At 36.0% G+C, this 12,660-nt stretch overlaps 1 protein-coding gene across 3 annotated transcripts in view; it reads right to left on the bottom strand.

The window, feature by feature from the left end:
- Positions 1–11,091: 11,091 nt before the first annotated feature.
- Positions 11,092–12,660, bottom strand: part of LOC142338667 (ras-related protein Rac1-like) — a 30,856-nt gene continuing 29,287 nt past the window's right edge. The window contains exon 4 of one of the 3 annotated variants that reach the window (XM_075388526.1): positions 11,092–11,524. In XM_075388526.1, coding sequence (XP_075244641.1) covers positions 11,339–11,524 — 186 coding nt within the window. In that variant the 3' untranslated portion in view covers positions 11,092–11,338. The remainder of the gene's footprint in view (positions 11,525–12,660) is intronic. The other 2 variants (XM_075388525.1, XM_075388524.1) reach the window with 2 other exon arrangements.

Here is a 12,660-nt window from a genome sequence, read left to right on the forward strand (position 1 = left end):
GCACAGAAGCCTAGACATGAACGCACTAATTTCTTCAGACTTGTTTAAAAAACGCTTATCAAATGTCTTACTCCAGAGTACCGACTCAAGTGGCAGCCTTCAATACTGAAAACCGAAGCTCAATTAACTTCAAAATAAATAGTGAAAGGTCGAAGGCGAAAAGAATTGGACTTCGCGCTGCGTTTAAAACTTTTACTTTATGTGCTATAAAGGGGATTTGATGTCGAAAATAAAACAATTTTATTCCTTACAGCACAGATTATATCAAATTTAGCCAAAAAATTACTTAGCAGTGTTATTTTTTATCAAAACTCTACTAATCAGTTAATGATTTTTAGGATGCGCATACGAAATGAATAAATTATGCTAATTTCAAGTATATAAATTATGTGTTTCTGAAGTTTGTCTAACCTGAACATATGAAAGCTTGAACATGAAGGCATAAAAATCCGAACTTGGACGCGCAAAATACTGAACAAGAACACACAAAGTCGGAGGAAAGCACTAATGTCTGGACATTAACACACGAAAGTCTGGCGAACGCACGAAACTCGGGACATAATGTCTTTCCGACTGAGATGGTCTGGACATACCGGTTTCCGTCTGGCACCTAAAACAGGATTTTGACTATTTATACATGCATTAGGCCAAGTTTTTGTACAATTAAATAAGCCACTTTTTAAAACCCAAAAATGCAAAAGGCGACGGTTCAGTTTGTTACAAAATGTGGCCCTCAATTTCTTGCGCAATTTTTTTAGTTATTACTAAAAATGAAAACGGTTCTTGATGAATGAAGTGTGAAACACAACAAAAAATTGCTCCAGTGCTTATTTTTTGAGATTTTGCAACTAATTTAAATACAATGAATAAAACCAGTCTGAGAAAATTTTCTCAAGAGTTGGAATTTAAGCTGATTTTAAGAGTCTTTATAATTGTTTCTTTGGTGGAAGGAAATGCAAAACTTTGAGCTCAAGTTCCAATTTGAAATATTACGATTTTTGATTTTTTAATTAAAGTGCAATAGATTGCATCCAGAGAAATTAGAATTGAAATGAACCATACATATAAGACTTTCGCAAAGTTTAATGTAATGATAAATATTATACAAAATATTGCAGCAAAAATTGCTCATGTTTCTCCTGTTTTCCAATGAGCAACTTTTCCTGTTATTTGTTTGAAATTGGGGCAAGTCATGAAGATGATCAAGCAAAGATGATCAAACGAGTTAATCGAGTGAGTTTTTTTTTCTCGAAAGTAAACAAAATCTGTGACTTCAGATGATCACAAACTGTGACATACTGTTTTCCTACAAAATTACGAAAATGCACCGTTTATTTTCTTCTCAAGCTGTTATCCAGTTCAGGCTAATTGTTTACCCATTCAGTTGGTTCAGTTATCATCGAATGCAATCGTTGAACATATGCTAGCCATTCTATCTCTTTGTGAAAAATTTATTTGTAAAAAAATTTTATGTTAGCATCTTAAGGTTTAAAATGCATACCGGCCAAATTTTTACATGAATGAAAACAAATCAAACGTTCCTAATTAATTGAGAAGCACTTCGTAATAAGAAGTTTTCGAAATTGTCGATTTGATGTTTAAAATAATTTCAGCAAAAAAAATTAATTCTCATTTTGGACTGTTTGTGGAATTCATTTGTTTTGAATTGAATTTGTAGCAGAAGGAAAGAACTGGTCAGGAAAAAGACTCAAATTCGGAAAATAAAAACTCACCAGCAATAATTCCCAGACCGCCTTTTAAAGTCTCCAGTTTGGATTGACCTCAGATCAGAGGAATTCTTGTGTTAAATACAAAACAAAATTAAAAATCTGAGTTGAGTGGCGGCATTTACGATAGCCTAAAAACTGAAGGTCGGGTGGGTAAAAAATTAGAAATGCATCAAATTATATACTTTAGGGAGCGTGAAAAAAACTGACTAGGATTAACTTGACTCTGCTGATCTTATTAAATTTTCCCTATTGTAGCTTTATTTCAGATGGCGTTGGTCACTGAGGCATAGAGTCGGCCCAAGAGGCGAAGTGAAATTAAATAAAGGCTTGCTTAAAGTTTAATAAAAACTGATCCATTGCTTCTCGGACTGTGTTTTCATTCGGTTTCATCGCTGATACATAAAATCTCATTTTTATCAAGTATAGAAAAATTTTTATGAAGTTTTGACTTCTCATTCTATACAATGTTTCATCACACTTGGCACACTATATTTTTTGCCTGCGCATAGTAAAGTTTAGAGTCTCCCTGTTTTTAATGGCATTTTATTACGGGTCCCGGGTTTTTATTAACCGTCAGTACTTTCCGTTGCTATGTTGCTTGAACAGTCACAGTAAGTCTTAAGAATTGAATGGAAAAATCAACCAACTGACTTGTAGAAACAAATTTTCTGTATTTTTGGCTGTCTTTGTCACATCATCTGTTTAAAGACGAACAAACTTTAAAAAAAGGTCTTCCACTTTGCTGCAAAATAAAAAAAAAGATAATAGTGTACTTGTATCTCTTTTAGTTGCTGTTAGTTAGCTGTTTATCCTTTTTGATACGTTTTATGGTTCTAAGGAAGATTGAATTGCAGGTTATAAAAACAAGGGTTGTTTACACTTGAATGAAAGCTGAGACAATATCATAGACTCGAAATGCTTTTATGCAAGTTTCACTTATTTGAATTGTCATTACAAACAATTTACCTAACATATCCGACAAAATAGTTTTGTTGCATTGACGTGCATTATAATTGAAGACGAAGTGTAATCTCAGCCTAGATGTTTCCAATTTTAATCAACAAAGAAAATTGTCTAATGCTAGTTGCTTGTAGTTTTCTGGGAACGCTTTGAAATCAGTTTTTTTCTCTAACTTTTTTTTCTTACGCGGAGTTGCTCCAAATTGCGTTCAAGTTTGGTCTATAAGTCAAACTCAACGTCTGCAATTAATTGTTTTAGATAAACATAGTTTCAAATGACAAATTGAAGAAGACTCTGAGTTCAGAAAAATGGATGTTGTTAGATTTTTTGTAACTATGAGTCGAATTTCTACATCAAGGCAAATTTTCTGGCTGCATCAGACAGTAAAGCAAGTCGTATAAATCTTAAAATAAATTTACCCGAAACCATTTTACACTGTTTGCTGATTATTTGAACTTCGATAAACTTTTTCGATGAGGGTGCACCTTCTAACACATACAAAAACAATCAGATTTGAGTCAAATTGTAAAGAATAGTTTTAGCTGCTATTTTGATAAAAAAGTGTTGCTTATTTTTCAAAACAATAAATAAAATTTTAAGCGGGGTTGACGTTTTATTTCTTTTTTTGTCGATTATCTGTGAACAGTCAAGATTCTATTATTATATGACAAAACAATTTTTGATTGCAAATTTCATGTATTAATCTGTGCAGATATGTTTTGTTTTTTAAGTGAACAGCGTTTACCACATGAATAAAAATTTGGAGTTGAGAATTGAAAATTAGTTGTGGTCTACGGTTCCTTTTTTATCAGATTTTGCGGAGACGCACAATTGGCGTACCCAAAAACACCTTCAGAGTTGCAACTGTTAGCAGACGTGACTCGCGAGATGCAGCAAGTGAATGGAAGAATTACTTTTCCCGTTGATCTCCATCATTATGACGTCGCGATCGATGAAAGAGCTCTCAGTCATGATTTCGAAAGAATGCATCAATTGGAGTTTGACGACACTCCTGTAATTGACTTCAATTTTGTTTTCATAAAAAAGAAAGGAACCGAAGTCTCCTTGCTATCCCGTTCAACTTCGAATTGTTATCTTGCAAGGTCTGGCAAGATTCATACAGAAATCGTGCAACATCTTGCAAAGTTACCATGGGTGCGAATCTTGCAAGATAACGCTTCGTGTTGCAAGAATCTTGCATGAAAACCATTTGTGATGCCACGAAAAATCTAAGAATTGCCACGGCAAAGGGATATTTTTCAAAAACTTTCAAAATGACTGCAAAAAAGTCAAATAATTGCCCTCTTATGAAAAAACCATCCTATCTGCAAGAAATCAAACTTATCTCTTCTCAAAAAAACCCACGACTTGGTTTCTGCTATTTAAAAAAAAACAAGTCTTGACTTCTCTCTGCTCAGTGAGGTTCCAAGTCTTGGCTCCTCTACCCAGACTTGGCCTCTGGATAATCTTTGAATCAGGTCTGATAGGCTTTGGGTATTCGGTAGGGGTGACACCAGGCTTTTATTTTGAAAAATGAAAGCCGGCATCTTTCTTGTCACATGAATTTTGACCGGTTTTGGTACAATTTTTAGTGCATTGCTAGAGCGTGCTGTCCAAAATTTCCAGAAAAGAGAAAAGTTCCCCATTCAGGTTATGTTCAATCGCATTCCGGATCTTTTCTGTTTCTAAATAAGCTCCACCCCCCCCCCCCCCACCATGCTATATTTTAAAATAATGGGATCTTTTCCGTTTGTGCCCCCCAAGCTTATTGGGTGCATATTATTTGCACCCCCACACTCACGTGCCATATTTTAATATGCAATGGCATACGTGCTCTGTAACTGGGGGTTGCATAACGTAATGAGGAGAACAAACGGAAAACATCGAAACAGAAAAAAAATCAGAAATTCACTCACATTTATTTTAGTTCGATGCCAACCAAAAGATCTATGTGTGTATTACGCAATCTGAGTTGAACAGGATACCCCAATTGATTGGCTGCGACTCCTCAGACTGGGACAGCAAGTACTTATGTATGCAGGAATTGAAAGAAGAAAGACTGGTTTAAGCATCCTATTCGCCTCAGTAGAGTCAGCCAGTGCAGAAGAAGGATCTATGCTCCATTATCCAACCCAAACACAACCCCCTCCCACGCCCCCTACTTGCCCTTTAAAGGAGAAATCAGTTCTGTATCCCATAGTTTTATTATATATTTGTATCTTTTCCGTTCGCCCCCCCCCCCCCCCCCCCACGATATCGACCCCATCCCCATCTTAAGCATTATTATGTAACCGACCCGCCAATTACCGATCAGGTTGCATCATTATGTAAAAATAAGGGGTGCGCGTCTGAGGGACAAACGCAAAAGATTCCAAAACTAAAAAATGAACCTCATCTCTGACCCAGACGAATTACATCATACCTGTCGTAATAATTTTACGATTATAGCTTTCTCCTTTATTCTCGAATTAGCGTGTTGAGCTTCGCGTCCAGCAACAAACTAAGCATCAGTTAAAACACTCACGTGCACATTTTAAAATGCCGAAGGTCTGCAGTGCCAGAAGTTAAAATGCCAGAAGTTGCTACTTATCCAGAAGTTGATTTCCGTTGACTTTCGTCATTTTTAAAACGTGCACGTTTCGTGTTTTAAGCATGGTTACGTGACTTTGCAGAAGTCACTTCGAAATTTTGACTTAATATATCGAACCGCTTCGTGGTTCTCGATAAACGCCACAAGTTCTCAGTGACTTCAAGCTGAGTCACTTAACGTTTACATAATATTTGAACCACCGCTTTTGGAAACAATCGTTCTTGAAATGCAGTTTTCATGTTTAACAGTTGGTTATGAATGTACTTATACGGCCATAATAATTGATGGATAAGATTATCAAAATTAAGTTACGCTAAAAAGAAGGTTTTCATAATCAACCTTTCTTAAAGTCACTTAACCATTACTTAAATTGTATCTGACGCAAAAACCAAGTATTGTTTTTAGTCATTAGACAACTGCATTATAAGTAGAAAACAGTGAAATGTCAAAATATGATTGAAACATTCAACTGAAGAGATAATGTGACCTCTCAGAGGTCACCGTATCTACATGAGTGAAGAATACACCGAAAAGTATTGTTTAATCTAAAAAAACCTCCATCACCTGATTTTCCAAATTTGACTAGTTTATTTGTTTTGTTTTAATTATTGAAATAGATCGTACAATTTAATGGCAAGTCAACCTCTAATAAGCTACAGAACTTTTTGGACTGATTTCATTCTCGAGAGAGAAATAGAATCAGAAGTTCGAATGCTTTCCCTTTTTTGTTCTGGTTCCTCAAAGAGAACATAAAAAATGTCGACAATTAGCTCGTTTTATTATCTAACGTAAAACTAATTTTTTAAGGCAAATATACGATTAATTAAAAAAATCAAAAAGGTGTGTTTATTGTAATAAGGATATGACATAAAAATGATTTAATTTAGTTCATTGTTAAAAGTCAACCAAATTTGAGGTTTTTTTTAAATCAGTTCATATTGTTTCCACCTAGACAGGTTGTTAATCTGTTCATTGTAGTAGACATCCAAAGTGATTTAAAAAATAGTTATTCATGCTTTAAACAAATATTTTTTATTGACTTCCGTTCGGTTGAATTTCGGACACTACAATTCCGACTCAACTTTCATTCTTATGAAAATTCTTGTAATATTTAGTTGAACAATTTAAATTAGTCAGATTACTAGCGTTCTGACTACTGAGTTAATAAAGAGTAATTCGACTCACGAATCCCAGCAAAAACAATTAACTAAAACTGAGCAAACACAATAGCAGGCAATTGTGATGCAATAACCACTTAGGATAGTCAAAGGCCCTTTTTAAAAGCAAATTTGTAAGACAAGATTTGCCTGCTCATCACATTGCGCAGTCAGCCACGGATTTGCTGCAAATTTTTTTTCACCTGGATGCTTTTTAGGAAAAGTCTACCGCAAATCTACTTTTCAACAAGGAAAAAGGATAATTGAGCGGAAACTACATCTCCTCCCCATGTAAAACAATCAATTAGAAGAACTACTCAACTATTCACCAATTGGAGTAACCTACCCTGAAAAGCCAACATAGGAAGAGCAGGTCAAAGACCATTCCTAACAGTCCGAGATATCGTTGAAAAAATATAGATGAAATGGGCATGTGATTTGAACACAACCATGCAAAATATGCGACAGATTCACTCACTATCTTCGCAGCGGAACGGTAGATCGCCGAATTTTCAAAAGAAAGAACACACACCTCGAAATGGAAAAACAAGAATCAAGCTTTCTGACAGACAACAGAGAATGAGAGGCAGCAGAGTTTTTCTTTTGCTCAAAGAACAAGATGAAAACTGACTGAGTGTCAAGTTTCATAAAAAGAATATGCAAATTTGACATACAAAAAGATCCACTCTACTCTGAGAAATAGTCATTCCATAAAATGCAATTGAAATTATAGTTCACATGGAAATGGAAACAAAGAATCAGCAGAAAAATGAAACTGGACAAACAATCAAACAATCAACTTCGTAATTAATTCTCAAAAGAAAAACTGAAACTCCGCTTACAGTCAACAACGCCCAATCTTTAATCGCTGTGGGAGTGTCTAACCACAAAATTGATCTTCCAAAGCAAAAAATGAGGCCAAAGGTAACACAACAACAATAAAACAATTTGCCCCGGTGTGTCACTTTGCACGACGTGTCAAAAAACAAAAAGCAAACAGAAGCTGCTTCCCAACAAACAAACCCAAATCGAATCGAAGAAGGTGTAGATGATGACCTTAAGGGAGACGGTTAATTACGTGACCATTCACAACAAGCAGCACAATCAGGCTATTTACTGTTCCTACGAAAACTTGGAAGACGAGTACGTAGCAACAATGACGGGTGAAACAACATAAAAGTGGAGCCTTTAAACGTCCACATGTATGGAAACATAATTAGTAACTCAATGGTAGACCTTGGAAGCGTCTGCGGTGTCATCTACAAAAACCTCGCAACATGAATGCTCACAAACACCGAAATTTTCATGAATCCCGGCAACTGATGAAAAAGATTTGAAAACCTACTCTAAGGAACAGTTTAAAGTAATCATTAAACCACAAACTTCAATTGCATTCAATTATTGGAAAACACAAAAAGTTTTGCTGACAATTTTAGAGGAGGTAAATAAAAACAACCTGGGGAGGGACCTTTTTCAACAACTCTTGTCCTGGCACTCGTGCATAAACCACCTGAAACTGGTAAATTAATAAACACATAACCTCTCAATCACAACGCCCCATAAAACAGATGGTCGCAACTCAAGATCAAGTCTAGTTTCACCTATCGGTTTATCAAAGACACACAATGCAAAATTAAAAATTTCATAGGAATTACACAGCTAAGCGCCGAAAACGGAGAAAAGTTCCTATTAATTAAAAACCTACAGTCACAGATGAAGTTTATTGATTACAGAAAAGGGGACACGTTGAATAATTATCTAATTGTTCTGATAAATATTTTTTCTCAACAGACATAACTCAAATAAAGTTTTTTCAATGAATTAGCGTTCGATTCCAAAATACTCGACAAAGCCATTCAAAAAACAAATACCGAACGCCAAATACCGAAACTTTTATTGAATCGATATCACAAAACTTAGCTAAAACCCAAAACGCTCAAAGGGCACACTTTACTACTTTAGATCTAAAACCTGCCTATCTTCAATCTCGACACCATCCAGATATTTCATTTTTCATATCATCTATGGCGAATCGACGGGAACATATCGTTTCAAAACACGAACTTGCGGCCTTACAGACATGCGTGCTGAATTTCAAATTGCTATAGTTTATACACAAATCGGCCCTCAGATTATGATTTGTTTCGATGACGATATAATCATAGTTAGCACAGGTTTGATAGAAGAACATTTGAAATATGTAACTCAATGCCTCAAACGGTTAGACGAGGACAACTTACACATGAATTTATATTTTTGACCTTTTCTTTCGGTTATTTTTGACGTTTCTCCGGCTGTTTTTGATTTTTTTCGGCTTTTTCTGATGTTTTTCCGGCTATTTTTGACGTTTTTTCCCCGGCTGTTTTTGAAGTTTCCGTTTGGCCTTTTTTGACGTTTCCTCGGTTTTTTGGAGTTTTTTTGCTACTTTGGTGTTTTCCCGATCATGTTTGGAGTAAATAAAAAATCAGGCAAGCAAAAAATTAGAATTGGTGCTAGTCCGGCCATTAAAAAAAATCAGATTTGACCCAAGTCTGGAAAATAAAAAAATTACAAATGGCGCAAAGTCTATCCAGTAAAAAAACTGAATTGTCAATAGTCTGGTCAGTAAAAATCAGAGTTTGCCCCAGTCTGATCATTAAGATATCAGGATGAAGGAACGTCTGACAAATCAAATAAGTAACATCAATCAGTCTATGTTTCATTAATGATGAGGAATTGCATTTATACTGTCCCAGTACTGAAATGCACTTAGAGTTGGGTACGGAATCTGATCAAATTATACTTTACTTTTTGACTTAAATGGATCATAAAATTTGTATTATTGCAACCACAATATGAGAGCAATAGTGTTTGGCTACTGAGCATGGGGATAAAAAGAGCTAAATCCGTGATTGGTGGGGTCATATGATTGTCTTACTTAACCATTTCCTCAGATTTTTACGTCTTTGTTCTTTTGAAACTCGGGTTTCAATTAAAATATCGTGATTGAAGGTTTTATTGAACATATAAAAGTGCCTAGAAATCAAAGAGGTGACAGAAATGAACAGAAATTTTGCAAATTCTTGGAATAGACAACTACGTCAGCTGTCTGTCTGGACAAAATTATAAAACCTGACAATGATGTTTTTTATTTTTATCTAAAAAATACTTACTGAAAATAACAATACTTTGTCTAATTTTAATTGGTCTTATATAACTCTAATAGAACAATTACACAATTGGAATTTGTTGATAAATTTAGAGTGAGAGCCACTGAAACAGGGTTCAACCTCTCATAACAATTGTTTCATGTACATTTATACAAAAATTCGAGCAATTTTCTTTGTTTTCAGAACCAGATTATACTTTTGTATCTGAACAAAAAATTAGCAAAATGTTTGTGAATTTCTCAGCTTCTAATTAATCCCCTCTTTTTTTCGATAATCGATATGGCTTTAACCACATGCAGTATTGTTTACTCCGATGGTCATTTATTAAGATGGTTCAAGAGGCTACATCCTCTAGCTAAGTTAGGGTTTCATTTGACAGTTAGTTGTGGGTTGTCTAAGCTTTGTTCGTGCACAAGATTGATCGAATTGATATCTTTTAAGACCTTACAAGATTCTGACCGAATCTGACAAGAGGATGCGTCGACTTACAAGATTTTCAGACAAAATCTTACAAGCCGACGCATGGTCTAACAAGAATCTTACATAATTTCAGCTATATGTTATAATTTGTTTTGTTTTGCTTTGTTTTGCATTTTTTTGTTTGTTTGGTTTTACTCGGAGAGAGTCTAGGAGCGCAGATTTTTACCGTTTGCTCGGACTCAATTCTCCTATATTTGTGTTTGTAACTTCTCCGTATCCGGTCCCCAGCCCGGTTGAGAGAAGGAGGAGGGGAACACACCCAAAACATACTGGAAAATCTCAAAAAATTGTTCGTTAGTTCAACTGTAGATTTTTTCCGACAGCATATAACCTATTTTAGCGATTTATTATGCTTTGTTTTGTTTGGAGATAGAGTTTGAGCCTGGTTTTTAACCTATAGTAGTCTGCTCAAAATCTCCTATAATTGCTCGTTTGTAACTCCGCCGTTGCCGGTCCCCAGCCCGGATGAGAAAGGAGGAGGGAAACACCAAAAAATACAGGAAAATCTCAAAAGTTGGTTTTTCAATCAACTTGAGAAAAATTCCGATAATGTTATTGCCATTTTATACGTACTTTTGCTCGTTAATGATCAGACTTTATCTCGTTAATGATCAGAATTTAGGCAGACTTTGACTAGGAATCTCGTTCATGTAGGCAGACTTTAATATGACGCTCGTCCATGTAATCAAAAACACTTTACCCCCCCCCCCCCCCTGTGCGTTTTTAATTGTCTGATAATTAACGCACACCTCGACCTGGGAACCGTTCGCCTCAGAAGACGCTTACAAGATAGCCGTTCGTCTTAAAAGAATGTTACAAGGTAATCGTTCGTCTTAAATACTATAAATCTATACTTAAGACATTGAATTGAGAAAAGACGGTTGAAGGTCGCAATGTTTTAATCTACATATAATTTGCTATAATTATTATTAAATATTAAAAATTATCTAAAAGCAATTATTAATATATTGAATTAATTTATCCCGTCTCGCCTCGGGTTGTCCATAAAAACATTTAAAAAAACGTTCATTTGGGGAAAAGGGAACAGCTCCAAGTGTTCAATTTACCAATTATTTAAACATATATCATGAAAACTTTTCGCTTTGTCATGTGATTAAATTTGCAATTTTTCCCATCCATTAAATTACATCTAACTTTTTGGTCCTATATGATTGCATACTATTCCCTGTTATCATTAAAAATATACCACCATAATGGGGAGGGGGCTATATTTTGGTGGGAGGGGGCTATAATGGGAAAATTCATTCTTTTTTACATAACAGCACACTGCTTTTTCTTCTCTTTCTTTGCTTCTGCTTTGAGCGCTTCTCGAACAGCTGCCTCAAAGACCTCTTTGATTCCCTCCCCGCTTGCAGCCGAACACTCCATGTACTTTATGCAGTTTGGGATCATCTTCTGAACCCTCTCGCCTTCCCCTGCTGAGATTTCCCTAGAGTCCTGAAAAAATTTCACAGAAAATAATTATCTGAGTGAAGCTTTCCAGATCTTTTCCGTTTGTGCCCCCCCCCCAGTACGTTATGCGGCCCTCCAGTTACAGAGCACGTGTCATTACATAGTAAATCATTATGTAAAAATATGGCACGTGCGTCTGGGGGATGCAAATAATATGCGCCCACTAAGCTGGGGGGGGGGGGGGGGGCACAAACGGAAAAGATCCAGCTTTCCAATTATCCCTCTCCCAAATCTTATCTTCTTGAAACATATGAATGTAATGGCTCTATTATGCCCCCCTCAAACCCCCCCCCCCCCCCCCGGATTTGTGAGGATACATCTTTATGGCCCATGCGCACGTGCTAAATTTGAACATAGTAACACGTGCTATATAACAACACAATTTGGATCTATTCTGCCCCCCCCCCCCCCAGCTTAGTGAGCATAATATTCTGCCCCCCAGAGGCGCACGTGCTGCTTTCTTACATAGTAGCGTGCTATATAACAACATATAATTTGTAACTGGGGGTCATAAAAAACACTGGGGGGGGGGGGGGGGACAGAATAGATCCCAAAATTTGTAAGGGATCATGAAAAGTACGATATGCGCCCCCAGTTACAGAGCACGCGCCATATCTTTACAAAATGATTTACTGTGTAATGACACGTGCTCTGTAACTGAGGGGTGCATTCGACAATAACTGATGACGCGCGGTATAAATTATAGTACAATTCAGATTTATATTATTGTCGATTATATCCGTTTGCGCTCTCATTGCTAGAGTAGTGACCAATTATTTTATGGCAATCGTCGCGTTCAAATCCAACTTCTCTGAAGTAACTACCTTTAAGACTAATTCAGTTTTCCTTTAATATTTTTCACTATTTTAAACTTTAGAAACATTTGGAACCAAGATATACTACTTTATTTCGGCCTCCACAATAAAATTCCAAGTACATGTAAACGTAAGCCTAATAAACGTAAAATTCCAACGGCGCACATTTTTTTTAAGGGGGAGTGTAGGTGCGAAACACTTTGTCGAAAAATAGCAGTTACAAAATTAGTTATTGTTGAAATCGCCGTTGTTTATCGCGTGTTTCATCGGATATGGTTATCTTGATCAAACGGCAAATCGATGAGT

The sequence above is a fragment of the Convolutriloba macropyga genome, chromosome 4 (genome assembly GCF_964194025.1).
Source record: "Convolutriloba macropyga chromosome 4, txConMacr16.3, whole genome shotgun sequence".
Lineage (NCBI taxonomy): Eukaryota > Metazoa > Xenacoelomorpha > Acoela > Convolutidae > Convolutriloba > Convolutriloba macropyga.